Here is a 26,135-nt window from a genome sequence, read left to right on the forward strand (position 1 = left end):
CCTACTTCTCAGACAACCTGTTACTGTCAACGATTTCCAGGTAACTTTTGACGTCGCAAGAGGCATCCCGCAAGGGAGTGTGCTTTCAACAATCCTCTTCACAGCAGTTTTGGAACCTTTCCTTGCATGTAATTCTAACTTCGTCTCTTATGCCGATGATCTGAAGTTCTTTGTGAGTTCAAACCATCCTGATCAGATCCTTGATATTAACCAACAGGCCTCTACACAGATAATGAAACTGAAAAACTATCTCGCCATAATTGGGTTGCATCTGAACCCTTCCAAATCTGCTCAACTACCGATAACCAAAAAAAGATTTAAAAATGATGGTCAAATCTTCATTGGCAGGGAAAGGGTGCAAAGGGTAACTTCCCACACAGACCTAGGCCTCACCTGGGATGTTGGACTCGCCTTCCAGCCTCACTTTGTCAGGATGAGACAGAAGATGTACGCGGCACTTTGGGCAGTGCGTCAGGAGCTCATTGGTGCGCATCAGCCAGCGCTGCTTTGTCGGTACATCCTGAGGTGCATTACCCCTATCCCTCTCTACGCATCTGAAATTTGGTCATCTGCTCCTGCCTCCCACCGAAAAAAGTACCTCAGTCTGGAATATTGGTTGCTCAGATGAATGAACAGGGTGGTGGGTCACCCTTTTACTACCTCTATATCCATCCTCCAAGCTAATCTAGGGACGACCTCCTGGAGACTTCACAATACAACAAGAAATGTACTCATGTTAGCTCGGCTTATCACAGGCCGAATTGATGCTCCATCTGTATCCCTGTTAATCTCTGGCCCAAAGAAGACAAGAGGTGAATGCTGAGACTCCTGCCACTCTCTCTGGTTTACACTTACAAACATTGATTCCCTTAGGGGCATGTTTCCGGCCAACTGCCTCCAAATCTACAACAATAAACTGGGCATCAACCCTGATAATTTTAAGACAGTCATATAAGTTCTGTGAGGACAAGCTCTACAGAAAGGAATGCCTCAAGAACTGAACCTGTGACGATCACCTACACCTGGTCTTTTTGCCTGCTGCATCCCTCCCCATGTCTATTGCTATAAACTTTGTGTCTATTTCAAGCATATGTAACTTCAATTATGTAAATATCTCAGGTCGAGCACACATGTACTCTTATACATTGTAATGTGGTTACTTGCACCTCAGTATGTAAATCTCTCACTCTCCTGGCACACTGCCATCCCGGGGTGACCCACAGTCTATTGTGGTTAATAAATGGATAATAATAAAAAAAGTTGAATTCAATATTCTGAAATACAAAGATGATGTAGTATTCAGAACTGATCATAAAATTAGGGAAATTATTCTCTGTTAGTATAGATATCCCACATGATAATGAAAACATTCTGTCAAAGCATAGTATAGTGTACAATGTAGAATGCATTGGTTGTATCTCTTCGTATTAGGGATTTACCAGAACTAGATATCAAAAAATTCCATTAATGTGAGATGGCTGGTTGCTTCAAAATTGACTCATTTTCATTACATATAATTTATTTGATCTGTTTTGATCAAATTGCAGTATTAATTATCAACCAAATCTCTTGTAAATTGATTTCTGAAATGTTGCCTATAAGGATTGATGAAAGCTCCCTTAATATCTATTAGTGTTTGTCATCTTAGACATTTGAACCTTTACTAACATGCGCAAACACGATACCTTGATTACATTCTGGTGCAAAATAAACTTATCCATGAATGGATAAATGCATCCGACTTGGAATCCTCCTCATAGAGTATTTTTTTAATGGTATATATGCATTTAAGGCTTCTGTAATTAATACAGACTTGCTAAAGCATACTGCCTCCCCACCCGCCACTTCCATTTTTGCAGCAGCATCTCAGTTTGGCAATTTTGTTGCCCTTGTTAAGTGTTGTGTTCCACTGGAACTTCAGACATTCCAGATGAAGCTTGTAAACAGTCCTTACAGTTGTGAGTATGTTAATGACATATTGTGCAATTGGGAATAACCCATAGCCAGAATAAGGCTTATTAGTGCAACTATTAATCATTGACCCTGACCTTCATTTGCCCTCATTGCAAATGCCTGTTGATTACTGAAAATGCATATTTGTGTCACAATTACCCTTAAAAATGTGTGGTGCAATGAGGTTTAAAATGCAAAAAGGACATCTTTAAAGTCTTTGCACAGTTTTGGAGATGTTGTTTAACATGTAATTTCTAATACGCCTGGCTGTAACTCAAGCTGCTATGTCCAAAATGAGCAGTCTGCTTTTAAAGAATTGTCTGTTAAGGGTGGTTTCAATGCAAAGAAAGAAGTTTGAATGTTCATAAACCAATTTATATAACCATTACACATATGCTCATAGAATAGAATAGTTGTGAAATTGAATCACTATTTCAAAAGTGTTATTGTGCATTGCTTAACTTTCATTGGTACGTTACATATTTGCAACCCTGTTTGCTGCTTATATTTTTAAATCTATGTGCAACAAACTTTAAGACAATCAAATGTTTCCATAATAATTATACTAAAGGTATATATGTTTAAATTTCAGTATCGACACACCAGGAGTTATTCAGAGGGTGTCCAATTTGTTTAGAGGTCATCCAGACCTTATAGTTGGCTTTAATACCTTTTTACCACCAGGATACAGAATTGAAGTACAGTCAAATGAACAAGTACAAGTCAGTATGCCTGGACCAAATGCTGGTTCAAGTGCATCATCTGCAGTGGCAGCTGCAGCAGCAGCAGCCTCAATTACAATCCATACTGCCAATCACAGTTCTAATACACATGCTACCCAAGGAAGCCAGTCAAATCATAGTAGTCATACCAGTACTCCCCATCCTCCTAGTTCGGGAAGTAAGGTTGGTAATACTTTATAATATTATATTACGTTTCATGCTATGTATACTTGAAATTATTAAAGGCACTGTTGTCTCAGACAAGTCTATTTTCCAAGTGAGTTTAGATTATTTAATGTAATTTTGTTTAATTGTAATGATATGCATTAAAATGCTTATTTACATTGGGATAGATTATTTCACTGTTTTTCTAATACAGTGAAACTTGCTGAATTCCGGGGGGGAGGGGGGTCTGTGTCCAAGAAGGAAGCTATGTTGTGGGAATCCATGTTGAGAGGAAGTTATGCAACTGAGTAAAATTTGGATCTGTTCCAAAATAGGGAAAATATATACAGTATCATTTTTACCCTTTGTACATGTGATTACTTTTACTTTTATAATTGCGAACAGTTTTTTTTTTTTTTTTCAATAGTAGTACTCAAATTAGTAATACATCATTTGCCACATAGCATTGGCCTTGAAGCCATTGTTAGGTAATACTGCTCGTGTTTAGCATACAGACATAGCACAAACCAACCATGTGATCTTAGCAGATTAAGTGCTATACATTATATCTTGGGTTTTGTTTTAATCTATCTTGGTCAGTAGCAGTGTCACATTCCAACATTATGTGATTGTGATCTTGCATATTTGTCAGGTTTCTCTAAAATGTATTAGATTAATTAAGTTTTAATTATATTCTTTTGAAAAAATATTCAGGATGGGCAGCAGTTCATATATGAACTTCAATTTATTTATTGCTTTTTTGAGTACTGATTTTTTAAAATGTCAGGTATAAGATAAATATTCTGTTTATACTCCAGCATGACCACATAGGTTAGAGGAGTTTATGACTAATCATTTTGACAAGAATAAAATCATTGTCTATATTTAAGTCATATGGGCCAGCATGGCTCTCAAATGTATGTACTACTGCATTTCTGCATAGACTACTCCTTAAGGCTCAGATAACTCTCTTTGAACCCTCAAGCACAATCATAGGTCAGAAGAGATGCCAGAATTCTTCCATCTCACATGTGAAGAATGTGTTCTTTATTTTTCTTTGAAGCTTCTCTATCAACATGTTGCCCTCCAATTCATTGATTATTGAAACTTGGTTGGTAGTTTTGAAAAATGAGGCTTCATTTGTGTGGTATGACTTCTGAATGTAAAAAGTAGTGCTTGGTAAGAAAGCAAGAAGTTAATAAAATGAGTCTATGTTTTCTGCACACAGTTTTGATAAATTAATTTTAGTTTAGTGGAACATGAAGGCATGCATATATATCACTTGGCATTTTATCAAATGTAAAATCACAAGACCTATTTCAGTTAGTTAATGTTTCAAAACCTCTTGTTTTGTTATGCAGGTAACAAATGAAATAGTAAAGTCCATATGCAGCCTCCTTTTAGACAATTGTGTAACTACTTGTACAGAATTGTCTAAAATTCTCAATTTCCTGATTGAGGGTGGATTATTGGCACATTCCTAGTGTTTTGTTGATGAATGATTTTATGATACTCAATTTTATTGAATGGGGATGTGAAAAATGAAATTTGAAGATGGCTTCAGTATACGCACACCTGTATACTTTAGTGGTAATATTGTTGGTCTGGTCTTTTCAGTAGAATATCCAGGAAAAGTAGTTTTATTTTTATTTTTTAATTACCTGTGGTTGGAAGTCACACAAACAGGTTCCCTTGCCAATTTGTTGTCATGATGATGAAATACAAAGTGGGGGCTGAATACATTGATTCATTGAAATTCATTTCAAACATAAAGGATTAATTTTTGATTTAGAAAATGCTTAAGTGATATGTGCATGCCTTGTACGAAGTTGACAGCTGCGCGCGTAGCACAGTGGTATTGTCACCGTCCTCCCCACACCGGGTGGAACTAATAAATTAATTTACCAAAATTATATGCATAAGAATTACGTAATGTAATTATTCCATTTAGAGTTGGAATGTAATTATTCCATTTACATAGCATTTTATAAGCATGAAGTATCAATTTCAAGAAGTGAAAGAAATTATTTAATTTTTTATATTATATTAAAGATTGTATTTATATTACTGTTCCACACTGCCAACATTTTACTGTTGGTATTCGTGGTGAGCAGACGTACCTTGGCGGTGCTCTACATAGTGATTACAGAGAACTACAGATTAGAGGGGATTGGTGGAGTAGAGTAGGATTACGGAGGTTCGAATATTGATTTTAAATAATTTATTTAGTATATTGTAAAGTTTAGTTCGATATAAGTTTTTTTTCCCTGTAATAGTTTGATTTTTATAATATACATATAATTTTTTTTTTCAAGGTAGATAATTTGTTCAAGGTAGATTTTATCCTTTATTAATTGTTAATAAAGAATAAAATCCATCATTAATTGTTGCTCCCGGCAGGGTATGGCTGCCGGGAGCAACAATTAATGATGTTACCAACAGATAGTGAGATTTTAGGGACTAATTACAGGAACTCCCCAACTTAAATAAGGGTTGCGTTCCACTGAATGCTATGTAAACTAGATTTTACATAAGTTGGAATTTCCCCCATGCTTGTGCAGCACTCACAGCTGTGCTCGCTGAATTGATTGAATCAAAAAAACTGTTGATTCAAAAATTGAAAAAATTTCAAAAAAATTGAATAAATACAATAAATAATTCTATTTTCTTGTTCACCGATCGAAACGATCGGTGAACAAGAAAATAGAATTATTTATTGTATTTATTCAATTTTTTATCTCATGCACAGGAAAAATTACAAAAGCGTGCAATTTAAAAAAATTTCAAAATTATAAAATTACAAAAAAAGAGAGGAGATAGGCATAACATCAGTAAGTTTTACCTTTTGAGCATCATTGCCAGAATCGACGCCTTCAGCTGATAAGTACTGCGCTATGCAGGTTGAGGGCGGTGGAGATTTAGAAGGGGTCGACTGGTCAACCGTACAAAAGAACATATTAATGGATGACTGGACAGTGGCTTGTTTCTTTTGATTGTAGATTTCTTTGTAGCAAGCAAGCATATTATTCACCCCTCTGTTAACTTTTAAGAATCATTCGCTGTCAAGATCCATCTTCTAAAAACTGCCATTGCCGATGCAATTTCACGAAATGGCATTGCCATCTCTCTCTGGTGATGAAGCGTCTCGGCTCCTCTTTTGGTTCATCTTGAGCTTCGTCAGCATTTTCTTCTGTCACTATCACTGCCTGCAAGTCAGTAAGTTCTTCGTTAGATAATTCCTTCTCCTCTTTCTCTATTAACACTTCCACGTTTTTAGCATCAACTTACAACTGAAGTAGTTCTGCAATCTTTACAATCTTATCTGTAACCTCTTCATATGATTCGTCTTTTTCAAATCTTTCGAAGTCTTTTACATGCTGTGGCCATATTTTCTGCCCAGGCCTTATTAATGTTTAAGATGTGCGTGGTAAATATTGTAAGATTTCCAAAAGTCTCTTAATGTAAAATTTTTCTCATTGTCTACTGCAGACAATGCCTGAGCAAATGTTCTGCGTAAATAGTACCCTTTTAAATTTGAAATAACACCTTGATACATAGGTTGGATGCTGCCTCCGTAGCCAAGTGAGCAGGAGCAGCAGTGCGTAGCACATGCTTCTTGATTAGACCGGGGTTCGAGCCTGTGACCACCAAATATGGAGGATGCGGAAAGGTCAGGGAATGACCACAGCACATCCCGGAGCAATGTGGCCTTAGTTGCTAATGCTCCTAAAAAAACAAACAACAACAACAACAACAACATAGGTTGGATGAGTGAAGTCGTGTTTGGTGGTAGAAATATGACTCTCACGTTCGAATTGAAATCACCTAGATGCATAGGATGTCTAGGAGCATTATCTAATAGAAGCAAAATCTTGAAAGGAATGTCGTTGTCTTTACAGTATTTTTCAACCTTGGGAATGAAGCAGCATTTAAACTGATCATCAAAGAGAGATATTATTATCAATATGATTTGATCGGAAATGCACATGTAGGGTGGCTTTATTGATGTCCTTAAATGCAGGAGTATTTCCAGAATGGTACACAAGCAGTGGTATTAATCTGTGATCTCCTGCTGCATTATCCCCAAGCAAGGGCGTGGCTCTATCTTTTGAAGCCTAGAAAACCGGAATTGTCTTTTCCTCTTTGGCAATGTATGTTTGATCCGGCATTTTTTTCTCAATAAACAGCAGTCTCGCCAATTTTAAAAATTTGCTGCTTTGAATGCCTTCATCAATAATTTTTATCAACACATCACAAAATTTCTCTGCAGCTGCAGAATCGGTACTGACGACTTCATTGCATACTGTTCATCTATATCCAGTTGATATAGATGAACAGTGCACTGTTGAGTCAGTTTGGTGTGACATAAGCACTGCAAAAGTAAAAGTAAGAGTAGGAGTGTGTTATAGGCCTAATGACTCGAATCAGTACAATGAACAATTGTACAGAGAAATACAGTGGGTTAGTAAATCAGAATGTCTTATAATGGGGATTTTAACTTCCTAGATATTAACTGGAACTTGTGGGTTGGTCACTTGCACACTAGTAAGACTTTTGTGGATTTATTGGATGATTGTTTTCTGCAGCAGCATGTTCGAGAGGCAACCAGAGAGGGTAATACTCTTGATCTGGTTATCAGCAGATCAAGATTCGTGTATTAAAAATTTGCAGATAAAGGAACCACTAGGTGGCAGCGATCACAGTGTACCGATGTGGGACTTACTTAAAGATATAATTACCATCAGGCGTAAAGGAAAGGGTTTTTGCTTCTGCAAAGGTGACTGCAGTGGACTCAGACAGTTTTTAAATTCTGTACAGTGGGATCAACTGATGATGTTACCAACAGCAAATACTAAGTGGGAAGCATTCAAGGAATTAATCGTGGAAGCTACTAAAAGTTTCATACCTATTAAGAAATATTGTTCAAGGTTTAGGCCTAAATGGTTGTCAAACGAACTAATGAGACTCGTGGCAGAGAAGAAAAATGCATGGGATGCATATAAATTATTAGGCGACACAGAAGTCTGGCAGATATAAGCTAGTCTGTAATCAAGTCACAAAGGAGGTTAGGAAGGCGAAGGTAGATTACGAGAAATTTTTGGCAAAGGATGCTAAGAAAAGCAGCAAGATTTCTTTACTTATATAAACTCTAAAAGGAAGGGGATGAATCGGATTGGTCCACTTGATATCGATGGTTTGACTGTTGATGATCCTTCTCAGATAGCAAACAAACTGAATGAGTATTTTGCATCTACATTCACACATGAGGAGTTACTAAGGTTTTAAAATGCCAGAAGGTTATCAAATTGTAGCAGGGTGCTTAATGATTTTGTAATAACTGGGAGCAAAGTGGAGGAGAAATTGTTGAAGTTAGGCACCTTGGGTGTATGGGATTTATCGAGTTATATTAAAGGAGGCGGCAAAGGAAGTAATCAAACTCTTAGCCATAATTATGAGAGCATCCTTGGACTCAGGAGGTCCCCACGGACTTGAGATGTGCAAATGTATGCCCAATTCACAAAGGGGGGATCGAAGGGTGACACAAGTAATTACAGACCAGTTAGTTTAACTTCTGTTCTGGGTAAAATAATGGAGTCACTGGTTAAAGATGCATTACAGGATCATCTAGATAAGACTTCAGCAATAATTCACACACAGCATGAGTTTGTTAAGGAAAAGTCTTCTCTGACAAATTTGATTTGGTATTATGATTTGGTTACAAAGGAACTGGATGCAAAAAATAATTTTGATATCATATACTTGGATTTCAGGAAAGCTTTTGACACTACTGCACATGGCAGACATTAAGGGTAAGTTGCTAGAATGGATAAAAGGATGTTTGAGTGGGAGAAGAGGGAGGGTGGTAATCAATGGATGCTGCTCTTCATGGACTAATATTATTAGTGGAATCGAATCTCACAGGGTTCAGTGTTGAGTCCACTGTTTGTTTGTATATTTATCAATGATATTGATGAAGGTATATCAGGCTTAGTGTCGAAGTTTGCAAATGATACAAAGGTTGGCAGGGTTGTTAATGACAGTATTGGCAGTGTGCTACTGCAACAGGATCTAGAAAATTTTGGCAGATGGGCTGAGAAGTGGCAACTGAAGTTCAACATTGACAAATGCAAAGTACTGTATATGGGTAGAAGTAACCCCAGAGAAACATACCAGCTGTGTGGTACTACACTTAACGTGGTAGAAAATGAAAAAGACCTGGGAGTAATTGTGCAGTCAGATATGAAGTCTTCAGAGAAATGCAGACGGATTGCCAGGGCAGGTCATAGGGTTTTGTCAATGATATACAGGAAGTTTTCTAGCAGGGAAAAGGAGATGATTATCCCTTCGTATAAGGCAATGGTCAGGCCACGTCTTGAGTACTACATACAGGTCTGGAGGCCTCATTTTAGGAAGGGTGTAGATTTTTTCTTGAGCATGTACCGAGAAGGGCAACAAGATTGGTGAGGGGTAATGGAGGGATCCTCTTACCAAGAGAGGCTTAAGATCTGCAAATTGCAGTGACTGGAGACTAGGCACCTGCGAGGTGATCTGATTCAAATGTATAAGACCTTGAACGGATTAAGCACACTGAATTCTGATGGGATTCTTCCACTTGTTCAGATTGCGAACCTAATGGGGCATAAATTCAAGTTGAGGAAAGACAGATGTAGAATAGATGTGTGGAAATTTGCCTTTAAGCAGCATGTGGTTAATTGCTGGAACAAACTGCTATCTGTTGTGGAAGTTGATAGGTTAAGTAAATTTAAGGAGGAACAGGACAAACATTTAGAGGGAATTGTTTTGTAAATTTTTTTTTTTTTTTTTTTTGGCTGATGCTGCATAAGCTCATACACTTGCTTTCTTGCACCACATGCCACTACTACTACTACTACTATTTTAATGTTTTGAAAACCAACGTAGTGCTTGACCGTATTATACAACCCATTGCTTGCCATAAACTTGGGTTGGGATTCACCGTACTTATCCTTAATATCTTTATAAATGCTTTTGCTTGAATGACCATTGGACTCACAGGCACTCGCTCCTGCATCTGATTTTCGATCCATATTATTAACAGCTGTTCCATCTTCGATATAGCACCTGAATGCTGTTTTGTGACCTTAAGTGTGTTGATCCTTTGATACTTCTTTTATACGTGCACTGTCCTTTAAAATAGTATTCACTGTTGAAGCAGCGAGACCTAATTCCGTTTCAGTAGACGGGAAACTTTGTCCTTCTTTGTACATCTTAATCATTTTCACCTTCATTTCTAAATCAATTTTTTTTCATTTCCTGGCACTTTTCATTGGTCACTTTCCTTTCATCATTGTAATATGTAAATAGGAATGAAGAGAAGCTTCTGAAAATTTGTTTTTATATGATTGGAGATTTCAGTGAAGGGGAACACATTTCACCATAACAGCATAAAAACCCACACAATTGCAGTTATCAGTTTTATCTCAAATGCAATAAGATCGAGTTTACTACTCGTTTATAATTAGATGCACTAACAGAAAAGCCCAATGAACTGGAAAGTGCAAATTGTTTTTATTGTTATATGGTTATGAACTTCAGAAACATGCTTTAAATATGACTTTTTAGAGAGATAAATAGCTTAGTAATACAGTAATACCCCGAAGTTACGCAATAGGTGGGTCCAACAAAAATTGCTTAAGTCGAATTCGCGTAAGTCGGGGTACAACATTGCATACATATAAATTTTGTTTAATTGGGACCAAGGACTAACAAAAACACTAGTTTAGAAGAAAAATATTTAATAAAATTGCAATTATTTATACATATTAATACAAAATGTGTATTAAAAAAATAAATGGGTTACGTAAAAAAGTTATTTTGATGTCGATGGCTTCATAAAATCTAACAAATTGGTCTGACCACACAGTGGCTTCTTTTTTCACGCAGAATTTCTTCGTAGCAAGCTAATAATTTTTTTATTCCTTGCTTTGTAGCTATAACGTGTTCTTTGTTGGAGTCTGTTTTCTAAAATTTTTAAGCCCTTTTCAATTGAGCTGAGACCTTCTGTCAAGCTTGCAATTGTCATGTGTTTTTCTGGTGGAACTGGGTCTGAAGTGTCGGATACTTCAGACCCAGTTCCACCTGGATAGTTCAGTGACGTTTTGCTCACACATCTCTATGAGCTCAGTCATTGTCAGCTTCTGACTGTGAATCCAACAGCTCGTTGACATCATCACCATCGACTTCCAAATCTAATTGCCTGGCAAGATTAACAACTTCTTCTATCACATGAGCGACATGATCAGTTTCTGGCGTTGTTTTTGTCTCGGTTTTGAAAAAAAAATGGACAAAGTTACTTCCAGACATCATTCAATGTTTTTTTGTAAATTTCATCCCAAGATTCTTCAGTGATTCTTACGGCATCTAAAACATTGAATTGTTTCCAAAAGTCTTTAACAGATATCTCACTATTTTGTCTCATAGCTTCATTCAGACGTGCAAACGAACACCTCGTGTAGTAAGCCTTGAATGGTGCCTCCGTAGCCAGGTAGGCAGGAGCAGCGGTGCGTAGCACACGCTTCTTGATTAGACTGGGGTTTGAGCCCGTGACCACCAAATACGGAGGATGCGGAAAGGTCAGGGAATGTCCACCGCATATTCCCGGAGCAATATGGCCTTAGTTGCTAATGCTCCTAAAAACCAAATAACAAACAAACAAGCCTTGAATGTTTTGATACTCCCTGGTCCATCGGTTGAAGCAAGCTGGTTGTGTTTGGAGGCAAAAACACAACTTTCGCACGTGGGTCGAAATTAATTAGCGTGGCAGGAGGGTGACCGGGTGCATTGTCAATAAGAAGCATCACTTTAAATGGAATCTGTTTAGACTTGCAAAATCGTTCGCCTTCGGGTATGAAGTGGTGACCAAATCAGTCCTCAAAAATGGAAGCTGTCACCCAAGCTTTATGATTTGACTTCCAAATCACTGGTAAGCTAATTTTAGATATACACCAAACGAAAAAATCAAGTACTGCGTAGCTCCGAGTTCGCGTAAGTCGGGGTATTACTGTATAGCGAAAATTTCCACTTCCAAGGACTTGGAACAAATTACAAAAAAAAAAAAAAAAAGTGTTATTGAGTTCACGTTATGATATTTTCATGATACCTCCATTTATTCCTACAGGATACAAACTATGCTTCCACGATTTTTTAATTTTTTGTTTAAAACGTACCTAAAATCGAATTTTCATAAGTCATGCATTACGTAAGTTAGAGAGTATATTAAACATACACGATCTGATGATTTGTTAGACAAATATAGGACTATGCTGAAGAAATGCTGCGAGTTAGTTCACAATGACGGAGTGTGCAATTCTGCCCAGACACGATAGGTGGAATCGTATGCTGTGCAAGTCTTGTGAATTAATTCAAGGCTTGATGGACTCTGCAAGGCTTTTAAAGGGAAATTTTTATCAGCTTGGCCTGCAATTTTTATCAGCTTGGAAACTACTAGTTTTGGGGGGGGGACAAGGGTAATATAGATATGCTTTTACCTGATAATATTGGTAAAAATACCGCTTGCACATACCTCGAGTTCTTGTTTGTTACCGCAGCAGAACATATTAGAAAGAAGTTCTGAGGGCAAAAACGCTTCAAATAATGCCAAGGAAGTGAGCTTAAATAACTTTATGTATGGGGTGTGTCAGGGTAGTTAACTATACAAGAACACTAAGTCTTAATTGTGTATACAGTAATGTCTGAAGTGTCATCAATAAAATGAGTGAATTCGAACTTCTGGTTAGGACAAGTAACGCTGACGTAATAGGGCTTACAGAAATGTGGTGCCATCTGGAAATAGGGGATGATGATGTGTTTCACTATGGTATTTATAATGTATTCAGGAAGGAGGGCAGATAAAAGGGGTGGTGGGTCATGCTTCTTATCAAAAGCAGCCTGATCTGAGATGAAAGCTTTTCTGGATTCAGACATTTGCATGCTAGTATACAATCTGTATGGTGTGAGATAGTTGGAAGCAAAGGTATATTGAGAGTGGGAATAATCTACAGGCCAGGTGATTGTGAAGATTATGATGAGAGCCTCTATGTGCAAATGAAATGGTCAAGTAAGCGTGAATGTCTTTTTTATGGGTGATTTTAATTTGCCTCTAATTGATTGGAGCAAATGGGAAGGAAACTCCACATGAGTGATAAAATTTTTAATTAAACTAGATGATTTTTATTTGTACCAACATGTCAGGGAAAATAATATGCTAGACCTGATTGTCACCCATGAATCAGATGATGCAATAGGGCTGACAGTACAGGAACCAGTAGCAGGAAGAGTAACCAGTTGCATGGAGTTCTACTGTGGACAATGAAGAGTTGTTATTTGGTTTTTTTAGGAGTATTAGTAACTAAGACCATATTGCTCTGGGGATATGCGGTGGTCATTCCCTGACCTTTCCGCATCCTCTGTATTTGGTGGTCACGGGATCGAACCCTGATCTAATCAAGAAGCGTGTGCTACGCACTGCTGCTCCTGCCCACCTGGCTACGGAGGCCCCTACAATGAAGAGAGAGAGGTAGCAGTAGTTTAAGGCAAAGGAATGGGTTTTAATTTCAGAAAAGGAAATTACGATGCCTTAAGGTATTACATGGCCTCTACAGAGAGCGAATACAATTGAATTATGGTATACCTTTAAAACATAAATCACAGAAGCTTGGAATGCGTAAATCTGTATTGAAAAAATACTCTACGAGGAGGATTCCAAGTTGGATAAATAATGAAGTTGCCAGATTACTTGAGCAGAAAAAGATGGCATGGAATAGTTACAGAGCAGTAAAAAGTACTGAGGCATATAACAGCTACAAAGTGATCTGTAATAGTGCTACAGAAAAGGTAAGGCTGGCAAAGGCAGATTAGGAGAAATCGCTGGCAAATTTGAAAAGTGCTAATGTATCTTCAATACATGAGAGTGGCTCTAAGAGTGAAGTGGGAAATTACCGACAGTCTAACTTTAGTAGTAGAGAAAATCACGGAGGCAATGAGCAAGGGTGGAATTCAGGATCATTTAGATAGAAATTGAATTGTGAAGGAATCTCAGCACAGTTTTGTAAAAGGAAAATCATGTTTAACAAATCTGGTTAGCTATTTTGACAGGGTCAGTCGTGAACTGGATTTAGGGAATAATTTTGATGTTATTTATTTGGATTTTATCAAAGCATTTGACTCATTTCCCACATGCGGGATTTATAAGCTGGAACAGGTTGGAATCACAGGGAAAATCATTTGATGGATAGCAAGATGGCTTCAGTGCAGGAGGCATAGAGCTGTGATAAATAGTTAATCCTCAGATTGAATAGATGTAAGAAGTGGGGTTCCCCAAGAATCAGTTTTAAGACCACTGTTGTTTTTGATTTTTATAAATGACATCTATGAAGGGATAGATTTATCCAAATAAATGAAAACAGCCTGTAAAATCAAGCAAATTATAATTTAAAGAAATTTTTGACTTACAAATGTTAAAGAATGTTTATTCATAATCATCGACTAAATGCACACTCGTTAGTTTTTTGCACAAGGAGTCTTTCTTCAGAAATGCTTCAAGAGAGGTTTGTTTCCAAGATAATCCCTTCTCTTTTTTTTATAAATTTCACGATAGTATGCATAAGCATTTTTTTTAATGGTACGCACAAATTGCAACTAACTAAGACAATACGTGCAAGTGAGATTGCAACTAAGACAATACGTGCAAGTGAGATTGCAACTAACACAATACATGCAGAGTAACAAGTTTACGAAGAAGGGGGGGAAAATTAATGAATGAAGAGAAGATTCTGAAAATTTATTTGTTTTTTATCTGATTGAATATTTCAGTGAAGGGGAACTCATTTCACCATAATATCCTAACGTAAAAACCCACAGAATTGCAGTTATCGGTATTACCGCAAATGCAATAAGATCGAGTTTATTACCCATTTATAATAGATTGTGCTAACAGAAAAGCCCAAAAACCGGAAAGTGCAAATTATTTTATAGTAGTGACCTCTAGAAAAATGTGTTTTAGAAAAATATCACAAAGGCGTTCACAATTGATTCTTATAACGGAACATTATGATAATGATGAAAGTGTAGTGCATTTTAATGATTTGAATTGGTAATTAATACAATTTGCATTATAAAAATGCTCTTTTAGAGAGATAAATGGCTTAGTTATATAGCGAAAATTTCAACTTCTGAGATCTTGGAACGAATTACCAAAAAAAAAAAAAAAAAAACCACAATGTGTTATTGGGTTCACATTATGATATTTTCACAATACGATGGTGTCTCTGGAATGGATTAATATCGTAAAGCAGGGTGCACTGTATTGTATAGCTACATGCATGGTTTGAAATGCGGTATTTATGAATGTTTAACATTCATTTTTTTGCAATTAATGTTCATATTTTAAGTTTTGTTGATACTTGATACTTGGAAAAAATAAAAACTCGTAAAGCTGGAACTGCCTGTACTGGAATAAGTTACCTACATGGGTAGTAGAGGCTGACAGTTTGGGGAAATTCAAAGGTCAGCTGGATAGTTACCTATTGGAGGAGGGAAATGCATAGATTGTCTATTTCCTTTTCTTTTAGTAATTATTTTATTATTTTTTTTAATTTTGTTATTATCTTATTTTATTTATTTATTTTTATTTTTTTTTTGTGTGGCGTAGCGTAAGCCATAGGCTTCCTTGGCAGCATGTGGCCATTGCTAATACTAATACTATATTATGTTAATGAATATTTTTTGCATAAAACATGTTATCTAAAACATTAGTGGGTCTTTGGTCCTGAAATGCAGAAATGTGTACTAATGTTGTGATAAGCAGAATAATTGCCTTGCAGATGTCAGCCCCTTCTGTTTGCAAATATCTGTGCATGTGATTACAGTGGTCCTCCCCCTCTTTTGATTCCTATGTTATGTTCATTTATTTAACTTCATATGCTAAGAAAACACACCTGCTTATTTATTAATTGTGTAAGTCTGTTCTGCCATCTTTACCTTCATTTTCCTTTAAAGTTGGCTTTGTTTTGATTTCATAATCATTAGCTGTGATTTCATTACCTTTAAAATGGAGTGTACGTGCAGCCATATTTGGCATTAATTTGCTCAAGGCACGTTTGAGATGATATTGGCCAACGTTGAAGGGGTGGGGAGCTCTGGAATTCTGATCATGAAGTTGATGGCATTGAATTAAGTGACAGTGATATGGAGCGTATTGGTTTGTCAGAAAAAAAAAAGTGAAGTTAGTAGATAATAAAGAACCCAGAAAAAAAGATAGAAACTTCAGAAGGAAACTGTGGTATCTAGTTTAGAAGGGAAAGGCGAATGTAATTTAAAATCAATTATTTTTGATTTTGATTCTATCCCACTCTACAGAGAATGATATTTTTAAAAGTATCTTGCATATCTGCCAACCCTGCAGCTGTATGATGGAGACTCTTTCCTTGACTCATTTAGCCCACCACTCTTAATAGTTTAACTCCTTTTCCACAACAATCCATAAGCCTATGGCTTTGGCATTGAGTTCCTGATTTTCAAGAATAATTCTCGAAATTTTCATTTGAAATTTTGTTGTTTTGTCTGAACTAACAAACTGGTTGTCAGGTGTGCTAAGGCTTATGTTTGCATAAAATGTGTGGAACGCTAGAAACAAGATGCGAAATGTACTACCTTATACAAGCTTAAATAATATATGTTACTTAAGCTTGTATAATGCTTAAGTGATGGTGGTGGTGCATAGCTAAATTTGATTTGATAATACCCCCAATAAGATTCCAAAGAAATGTTAGGTATTTAAAATGTAAATAATCAAGAATTTCCAAGTATTATGTAATCTGGAAAACATAGTATGTCTGCTTTGTGTGCCCTATTTGACATGATTAACTATTTAAGCCAGTCAGAAATGTGATATAATATAACATATACAAACAGATAAGCATAACAATGAATATTGATGTGGATACAGAACATTAAACCATTTAGTGAAAATGGAAGCCAGCATTCAAGATGCCTTCATTCAGACTGATCAACAGTACAAGTTTTCCCCCTTAGTCTTTAGTCTATTTACTGGTGCCTTAAAAACAGAGCTCTAATTGAATCCATTGATGCAAGGGGAAATTTATCCTTAAATATAATGTAAATAATTTTCATTTAGCTGGTTTCATTTTAGTGTTTCTTGCTGATTTTTTTTTTATGAAACCCCAAACACGAAAGGTATCAAAACCTATAGTACTTAGTACTGTGCATGGGTTAAAGGAGAAGTATGGGGGGGGGATGCCGGAAACTTTGCTCTAGAGTCTAAACATGGGTTTCACCACTTCAAGCCTCCAATAAGCAAAGTGGTGGTATTTCGCCGGTTGATGAAGATCGTCTACCACCTTTAAAGGTGCCATTTCTCTATAAACAATATTAATGTAGCAGAAACATTCAAAGCTTTAAATATAAATTTTGAATAAAACATAAGACAAGAAACCTCACCTTAAAATTATGGAACCTTATGTATATAAATAAATAAATATACAATAACAGCTTATGATACTGTTGATCAAATCATTTATTACCATTAAATGTGTTGTATAAATCTACTGCCTGCCGAAATCAGTGTTTTTAGAATGTCCAGTTTGGTTTCCAGTGAATAGTTTTGTTTGATAGCTTTTTATCTTCTCGTTATTAGCATTAGCTGATTCACATGATGTGTTTGAGGCCATTTAAAAAAAAAAAAATAAAGAAAAATCTAATTTGAAACTACCTGTGCAGTAAACCAAAATCAATCACTTGTAATCAAAATGCATATAAACAATATGTAAACAGAAAACAGCATTGGTGAGAGGTGCTACCCAGCAGAGTTTAAAGAGAAGTTTTATAAACGTCACTTCATCGAAATTCAGTTAATTAGAACCCGCAGCAGGCACTCTCTCTTTACGATAACACTGTTGTGCAGGGCGATGTACAGAGTGCATATTTTTGCAATGTGCATGAAAAGGTGGAGTGACTATTTTGGTAAATATTCCAATGATGTTATTGGATGGCTTTGCAGCCATCCAATAACATCGTCTGCGTTTTGTGTCCACGTTTTACAGACGTGGACACAAAACTCGTGGCAGTAGAAACAGGTACAGAAAATTAGCACAGAGAAGGTGCAATTATCCATTGACATGAAAATAAGTTTTGAGCAATAAACAGAGCTTTAAAATTTTTTCCTTGTCATAAATTGGAAATTTTTGTAGCATTTTCAGTTCGTATAGCAATTCAGCCATTTTCTCATTACCTATAGTATCAGTTAAAATTTGATTTAAATCAAAGAACACCCCTTAAAAGGCAGTACTGTGAATTTTATTTTTTTAAGTTGGCGCATCGGCTTCTGTGGCCATAATGCATCTCTCAAGGTTTTTGCACTACTCTGATCCAGGCCCGAGGCGGGATTCGAATCCACGACCTTTGGGTTGCCAGGTAGGCACTTTACCCACCCGGCTATCCCTGTTGGCAGTACTGTGAATTACAACTGATTGGAAAACTGAATTGCAAAACACTAAAAAAAATTTTTCAATAGGTCTCTGAGATACCCAAACACATAATTATTAATCATTTGCATTTGGAGTGAATAATGCTATTTTGGGAGACAGCTCTTGAAGGAGGTGTCAAAAATACAGAGCACTGTTGCAGGGGACAATTGTAACCATATTCTTTAATATTGAAAAAGCCTATGATACTGCATGGAGGTACAGCATCTTTCTTATGTGACATATATAACTTTGGACTTTAAGTATACTTAGTACCCTATTATCCAAAATTTCTTATCAGCCCATACTTTCCAAGCCTGAGTACAAACTTCCTACTCTAAAAAATGCTATGAGGGTGTACTACAAAGATTCAATCCTGTGTCATGCTATTTGCAATTAAGATAACTGCAGATCTACAGAATGCTATGAATACTGTCAGCTGAATAATGGTCAAGAACAATGGATTTAGGCACAAAAAAAAAAAAAAAAAAAAAAAAAAGAAAGAAGCTATATACACTAATTTTTGCCCAGATCCAGAATTAAAATTAGAAGAATAAGTGGTCCCAGTGAAGCCATTGGCTAAGTTCTTAGAGCTTGATTTAGAAAAAAGTTTGATATATTCTGAAAAGTTAATCTTTTAGGAGTATATCAACTTAAAAAAAAACACGAAAAACTCAATACTATAAAGTTCTGTCAGCACAGCATGGGGAGCCAATCATTATACTCTTCTTAAATTATACCAAGTATTAGTGAGTTCTAAACTTGATTAAGGTGCCCAAGTATATAGTTCATCAAGTGATAGTGCCCTTCAGCGGTGGTCTTGGCGCATTATAGCCTTAGTAGCTAATGCGCCAATAAAACCAAAACCAAACCAAACCAAGCCCTTCAGCGGGTTGATCTGATCCACCTTAGCACATCCATAGGAGCATTCCAAACATCACCAGTACAGAGTTGGTACAGTGAATTCAACAAACCATTATTAGCAATCCAAAGTATAGCAATATGCTTATAAGATAAGATCCATGCCAGACTATCCAAAATGGTCAACTCTGTTCACGCCATGATGGAAGAATAGATACCATATTTGCCGTAGGGCAGTCGTGGTGTCTGTTGAATACTCCGAGTAATAAGGAATTAATCTTTAAATAATAAGACTTCAGAAGGTTTAATAAATTACTACCTGCTTAGTTATAGTAATATTAATAGGGGAATGTGATGCAAGAAAGCAAGCGTATGAGCTTATGTAGCATCAGCAAAAAAAAAAAAAAATTGCACGACCATTCCCTCTAAAGTTTGTCCAGTTCCTCTGCGAATTTATTTAAGCTATCAACTTCCACAACGACAGGTGGACGTTTATTTTAACCACCCCCTGGCTAAAGGCAAATTTCCGCACATCTATTCTACAACTGTCTTTCCTTGATTTGAATTTATGCCCCCTTAGGTTTGTAATCTGAGCAAGTGGAAGAATCCCATCAGAATTCAGCGTGTTTGACCCATTCAGGGCCTTATACACCTCAATTAGATCATCTCGCAGGTGCCTAGTTTCCAGCCATTGCAATTTTCAGAACTTTAAGCCTCTCTTGGTAAGAGGATCCTTTCATTCCCCTCACCAATCTTGTTGCCCTTCTCTTTACAGGCTCAAGCAAATTCACATCCTTCCTAAAACAAGACCTCCAGACCTGTGTGCAGTACTCAAGGCATGGCCTGACTGCCTTATACAAAGGGATAATCATCTCCTTTTCCCTGCTGGAAAAATTCTTTTATATCATTGACAAAACCTCATGACCTGCTCTTGTAGCCTGTCTGCATTGCTCAGAAAACTTCATATCTGATTGCACAATTACTCCCAGGTCTTTTTTATTTTCTACCACCCTAAGTGTAGTACCACACAGTTGGTACATTCCTCTGGAGTTACTTCTACCCATATGCATTACTTTGCATTTGTCAATGTTAAACTTCAGATGCCACTTCTCGGCCCATCTGCTCAAAATTTCTAGATCCTGTTGCAGTAGCACACTGCCATTACTGTCATTACCAACCCTGCCAATCTTTTTATCATCTACAAACTTCGACACTAAGCCTGATATACTTTCATCAATATCATTGATAAATATACAAAACAACAGTGGGCCCAACACGTGAACCCTGTGGGACTCCACTAATAGCATTAGTCTGTGAAAAGCAGCACCCATTGATTACCACCCTCTATCTTCTCCAACTCAACCACCCTTTTATCCATTGTAGCAACTTACCCTTAATACCGTTCTGTTCCAATTTGTATAGTAGTCTTCTATGTGCAACAGTGTCAAAGCTTTCCTGAAATCCAAGTATATGATATCAAAATTATTTTCCATCCAGTTCCTTTGTAATGACATCATAGTATCTAGTCAAATTTGTCATACAGGGCTTTCCTTTAACAAACCCATGCTGTGTCTGAATTATTGCTGCAGTCTTGTCTAGTTGATCCTGCACTGCATCTTTAACCAGTGACTCCATAATTTAACCGGAACAGAAGTTAAACTAATTGGTCTGTAATTACTCGTGTCACCCTTCAATGCTCCTTTGTGAATTGGGGATACATATGCACATTTTCAGTCCGTGGAGACTTGAGTCCAAGGATGCTCTCATAATTATGGCTCTGGGTTTGCTTTGTTCTTTTGCCGCCTCCTTTAATATAATTGGATAGATCCCACCCACCGCAGGTGCCTTTCTTATGTTTGGCTTCAACAATTTCTCCTTATAGACAAGTAGTTGTTTCACTGACTGTCTGCAGACTTACTGCCCTGGAATACTCGGAAACCAATTTGTGACTTTTCCTTTGAGAAATGAGGGGGAAAACATCCTTAATTTAGACTTTGCATCCACTGATTGCACACACTTTTCATGACATAACCCTATATGTACAGAATAGGTCCGAAACCATGACAGGACCAGCAGCAATTTCTCCAGATGCTACCTTATAATAACAATACTCTATAGGAAGCATATATATATATATATATATACACTGGAGTTCAAAGAAAGTGCATCACCCCCTTAAAATTGTAATTGGTGTCTGAATAACGTAAGTATATGGCAATATTTTTTACAGATTGCATCAGATAAAATTGGCATGGATTGGTGATGACGTAATATTCCATCAGCTGTTACTAATATTGCATCAGCTATATAAGCACACTCTGCTAGAGTTGCAGTCATTCCTTGCTTGTGTCAGGATGGCAAGTTACGTGTAGTTCATGCCACGAAGAAAGAGTGCTATTGGTGCTTTACGTGAGGAAGGATGTTCTTCCTGTCATATAGAGTGTCTTGTAATCTGTCGACAGTAAGTAGATTTCTTTCCAAACTCAACAATATTGGTTCTGCTGATAGGAATAAAGGAACCGGATGCAAACAAGTCCCTACGCCAAAACAGGACTGAGTTTTGAAGCTCTTATGCCTTAAAAATGTTAAAGCTTCTTCGTCTGCGCTGAAAAGAGAATGGGAAAAACATACAGGAGTGATAGCAAGTGCAGTAACAGTCTGAAGATGGCGCATTATAGCCTCGGTTGCTGATGCGCCAATAAAACCCAAATCAAAGTCAGAAGATGCCTCTTCAAAAATGGACTTGTAGCACATTGTCCTAAGAAGAAGCCCCTCCTCACACAAAAAATGAAAAAGGCCAGATTAATTTTGTCTGAGCAGTGGAAGTCAGTTATTTTCTCGGATGAGAAGAAATTCAACCTGCATGGCTCTGATGGGAGACAAACGATTTGCCGTAGACATGGTGAAGAATATCATCCAGACTGTATGGTGTCCACAGTGAAATTCCCTACCAGCCAAATGATATGAAGGTGCATTTCATATCGCAGAATAGGTCACCTGCAGTTTATAAAATGTTCCGTAAATGCCAATGGATACCTGGCTATATTGGAAGGCAAATTGCTGCCAACCATTAGAGACAATTTCAACCTGCCAAGTAACTGCATCTTTCAGGATGACTCTGCTCCTTGTTATCGGGCAAAGAGTGTAAGTAGGTACTTCTGTAGTTACTTTGGCTTCACTTCTGCATTAGAGGTTCGACAGTAATGTGTTTACATTTATTACAGATGAAAAAAAAATGGTTGGAAGAACAGTCCATTTCAACTCTTAGCTGGCCAGGAAACAGGCCGGACCTGAATCCTGTAGAGAACTGTTGGCATCGTGTGGAATCTGCAGTTGCCAGAAAGAAACCAAAGACCCTTCAGGAAGCCATAATTCATGTTTGGAACTACGAACTAATAGTTGATTTTCTTCAGAAATTGATCTTGTCAATGCCTCGATGGTGTGCTGCTGTCATCAGGGTCAGAGGCGGTTCAACTAAATATTAGTTTGTACCTGGTGAACGTTTTATTTTGTTTTCCATTATGGCTAAAATGGGTAACAGAAGTGTTACCCATTTTAGCCATAATGGGTAACACTTCTGAAATGTTATCAGAAGTGTTACCCATTAATTACTAATTATTAATGGGTGTTAATTTTTCTAGCAGGGATAAGGTTGTGATTATCCCCTTGTGTTTACCAAAACTGTTGTATAAAGGTTGCAAATGCTCATTTTGGAATATTTTGAGAGCACCTGTCTGAGCAGTGCAGACAGTCTGCAAGAGTAGCTCATGATGTCTTCTCAATGATATACAGCAATTTTTCTAGCAGAGATAAGGTTGTGATTATCCCCTTGTATAAGGCAGTGGTCAGGCCACACCTTGAGTACTGTATACAGGTCTGGAGGCCTCATTTTAAGAACAATGTTGAGCTGTTGGAACGAGTACAGAGAAGGACAACAAGATTAGTGAATGGAACAAAGGGTTGCTCTTACGAAGAAAGGCTTAAGTTTTGCAAATTACAGTGTCTGTTGACTAGGCACCTGCGAGGTGATCTGATTGAGGTGTATAAAGCCTTAAATGGTTTGAGCATGCTCAGTGCTGATGGGATTCTTCCTCTTGCTCAGAATAATCACCTGATAGGGCATAAATTCAAATTGAGGAAAGACAGATGTAGGATAGATGTGCAGAAGTTTGCCTTTAGCTAGTGGGTAGTTGGTTGGTGGAACAGACATCCATCCTTTGTTGCGGAAGTTGATAGCCTAAATAAATTTAAGACTGAGCTGGACAGGTATTTGGAATGAACGGAGGGGTGAAATGGGAGCATTTTTTTTTTTTTTTTTTTTTGGCTGATGCTGCATAAGCTTGCTTTCTTGCATTATATGCCTCTACTAATGCTAATATGCTAATTACTTAGTTTTGCTTTAACTACTAATAAATATCTTTTGTTTATATTTCTATTTGTGATGCTAGTCATTAATGTAACATACCATCGCGAAACAGGGTTAGAAATGTGAAATTCCCAGGTTTCTTTGAACACCAATATATATATATATATATATATATATAAGAATAATAATAGTATTAAGATGCATATAGGGTGGAGAGTAACAGTATGAAAAGGAAGATAACGTTTATTATGGATCAGGGAGAATGCATTAGCAAAACGTACCCTGCAGCCATAATGTGTGTGTGTATATATATGTATGTATGTCTGCATGTATGTATGTATGTATATATGTATGTATGTATGTATATATATATATAATTAAATTAAAACGACAGTAACTGTAAATATGTAAATAATATTTATGAGTCAATGCAGTTGCAAGCAATCATGCAAAGCACCCATAATGTCTATAATATTACAGATAATAGAAAGAATAAGCAAATAAATCCAACAATAATACCATCAGGGACCTAAGATAACGCAAAAAAAAAAAAAAAAAAAAAATTATCGCTTTTTACCGACAATCTAGATGACGTCAACTGGGGCCAACCACCCAGAATGAAGGCAAAAAGCGACAAGAGGTTCTCTGTTTCTGTGATGATTAATATATGCTAAGTAATTTAAATCTAAACCAAATGTAAACCACTATAGGCCTAAAGTAAATCGAATATAAAACGAAAGATGATAATAAAAATTTTAGCAATATTAGAATCAAAGGTAGGAAATATAAGTAAAATATAAATGTAAGCATATATTAATCATCGTTGACCCGACAGAGAACGTAATTTAATGATTAAAATAAGATTAAATATATAATACATACTACATATTGACCGTATCTAGGACATAATGTAATAGTCGTCAAAATAATATGTGGTGCCCCCTATGTGATGGATACGGTAAAAATAATTAATTAAATTAAATTAACGCATTGAGAAACATGCAGATAGTAAGAAGAAAAACTAAAGGAGTAGGAATAATAGAACCTGAACTCCACAAAGGCGAAAAATAGTGGTATAGATAAGAAATAGTTTCTCCTACGTCCTCGGATTGCCCTAATAATTTCGGAGAAATAAAAATAAAGAGTGTAGGACAGTTTAAAGACATTACAAGATATAAGTTGTGGCTCGGGTATGCCCGGGATCGCAAACCCGTTCCTATAGTAGGACCCTGAGCTGAATTTGCATGTTATCTTAGCGTGAACTTAAGTAAATTTAAATAAATTTAACTATATTAACTATATATTTAAAAAAAAAAAAAAAAAAAAAAAAATGATACACTGTAATTTGCAAGCCGGTGGGTACAAGTTTTCTACGCCGTAAGACACCAAGAATGCAAAGTGTATCCTATTTACATATATACATGGCACTAAATATAACGATTATATTGAAAATTATATTAAAACAATAGGTTCAGAAAACAAATTTTTGAAATTAATAATGCTTATTGCTTTCCTGAAATGATATTTCAGGTAAGCGATGGGGAAATTATTATTGATCAACTTGCCGTACAACACTGTTAAGCCCGCTGAACAATTTTTATTACTATTGCAGATATAAGCAATCCTTAGACATTGTGATAAAATTATATTAGCATGCACTGATTTTGATATATTAGATTTCCAATTTGTAAGGCTTACTACGTTAAAATTGAATGCATCTCTTTTATTATATACGTTTACGTCTATATTATTATTATGCAATATTTCTATATGAAGATCCAGATAGTTTGCTATAGTATCAGAACTATTAGTTTTTTCCAATACAAGTTCTACTGGATATAATTTACTGTAATCCTGGACAAAATGTGGACAATTAAAAACACATATATCATCTACGTATCTATATATAAGTAGGTTATCTTGGAATTCTCTTTCTGTATAATGTAGATAAAGGTTTGCAATTATGCTTGATGCTGGACTTCCCATAGGGGTGCCAGTGACTTGCAAATATAACGATGTTCCGTCATATACATAATTATTAAAAATGCATAATTTTATTAGAGTATCCCAATAGGTTAAATCAACCTTTATAGCATTTTTATTTTCTAAATATAGTTTCTGGAGGACGACTTCTAAGTTATTAAGATTAATGCTCGTAAATAGACTGTTAAAGTCAAATGTTTGTATTTGATGAATATTGTTATTTTTTAGAGCATTTATAATAGGTAAGTTATTATTTATTATAATAGTTTTATTTAAGTTATTTAATATAATTTTAAGTAACTTTTCTAACGTTTTTCCAGGAAATTTAGCATAACTATCTCTACATGATGTTACGAATCTAAAAGCAATCGGTGTTTTATGAAATTTGGGTATGCCATATATAAATGGAAATTTTAGGTTATTATACTTTAATTTTAATTTTTTATGCAATGCAATTAATTTTTTGATTATTATATTATGGGAAGATGTTATCTGTTTATATGTATGGCTAGACTGTAGTTCATTTTTAATGATTTCTATATAATATGATTTACATATGATTGCATA

The 26,135-nt window shown here is 36.2% G+C and overlaps 1 protein-coding gene across 9 annotated transcripts in view; it reads left to right on the plus strand.

Annotated features, from left to right (window-relative positions):
- Window positions 1–26,135, plus strand: part of LOC150075069 (paired amphipathic helix protein Sin3a-like) — a 718,000-nt gene that overhangs the window by 131,260 nt on the left and 560,605 nt on the right. For all 9 annotated transcript variants that reach the window (XM_090389145.1, XM_090389146.1, XM_090389142.1 and 6 more), the window contains one exon: window positions 2,546–2,858. In XM_090389145.1, the coding sequence (XP_090245271.1) occupies window positions 2,546–2,858 (313 nt within the window). The remainder of the gene's footprint in view (window positions 1–2,545; window positions 2,859–26,135) is intronic.

This window comes from Mastigoproctus giganteus, chromosome 14, assembly GCF_048544385.1.
Source record: "Mastigoproctus giganteus isolate SK-2022 chromosome 14, ASM4854438v1, whole genome shotgun sequence".
Classification (NCBI taxonomy): Eukaryota; Metazoa; Arthropoda; class Arachnida; order Uropygi; family Thelyphonidae; genus Mastigoproctus; species Mastigoproctus giganteus.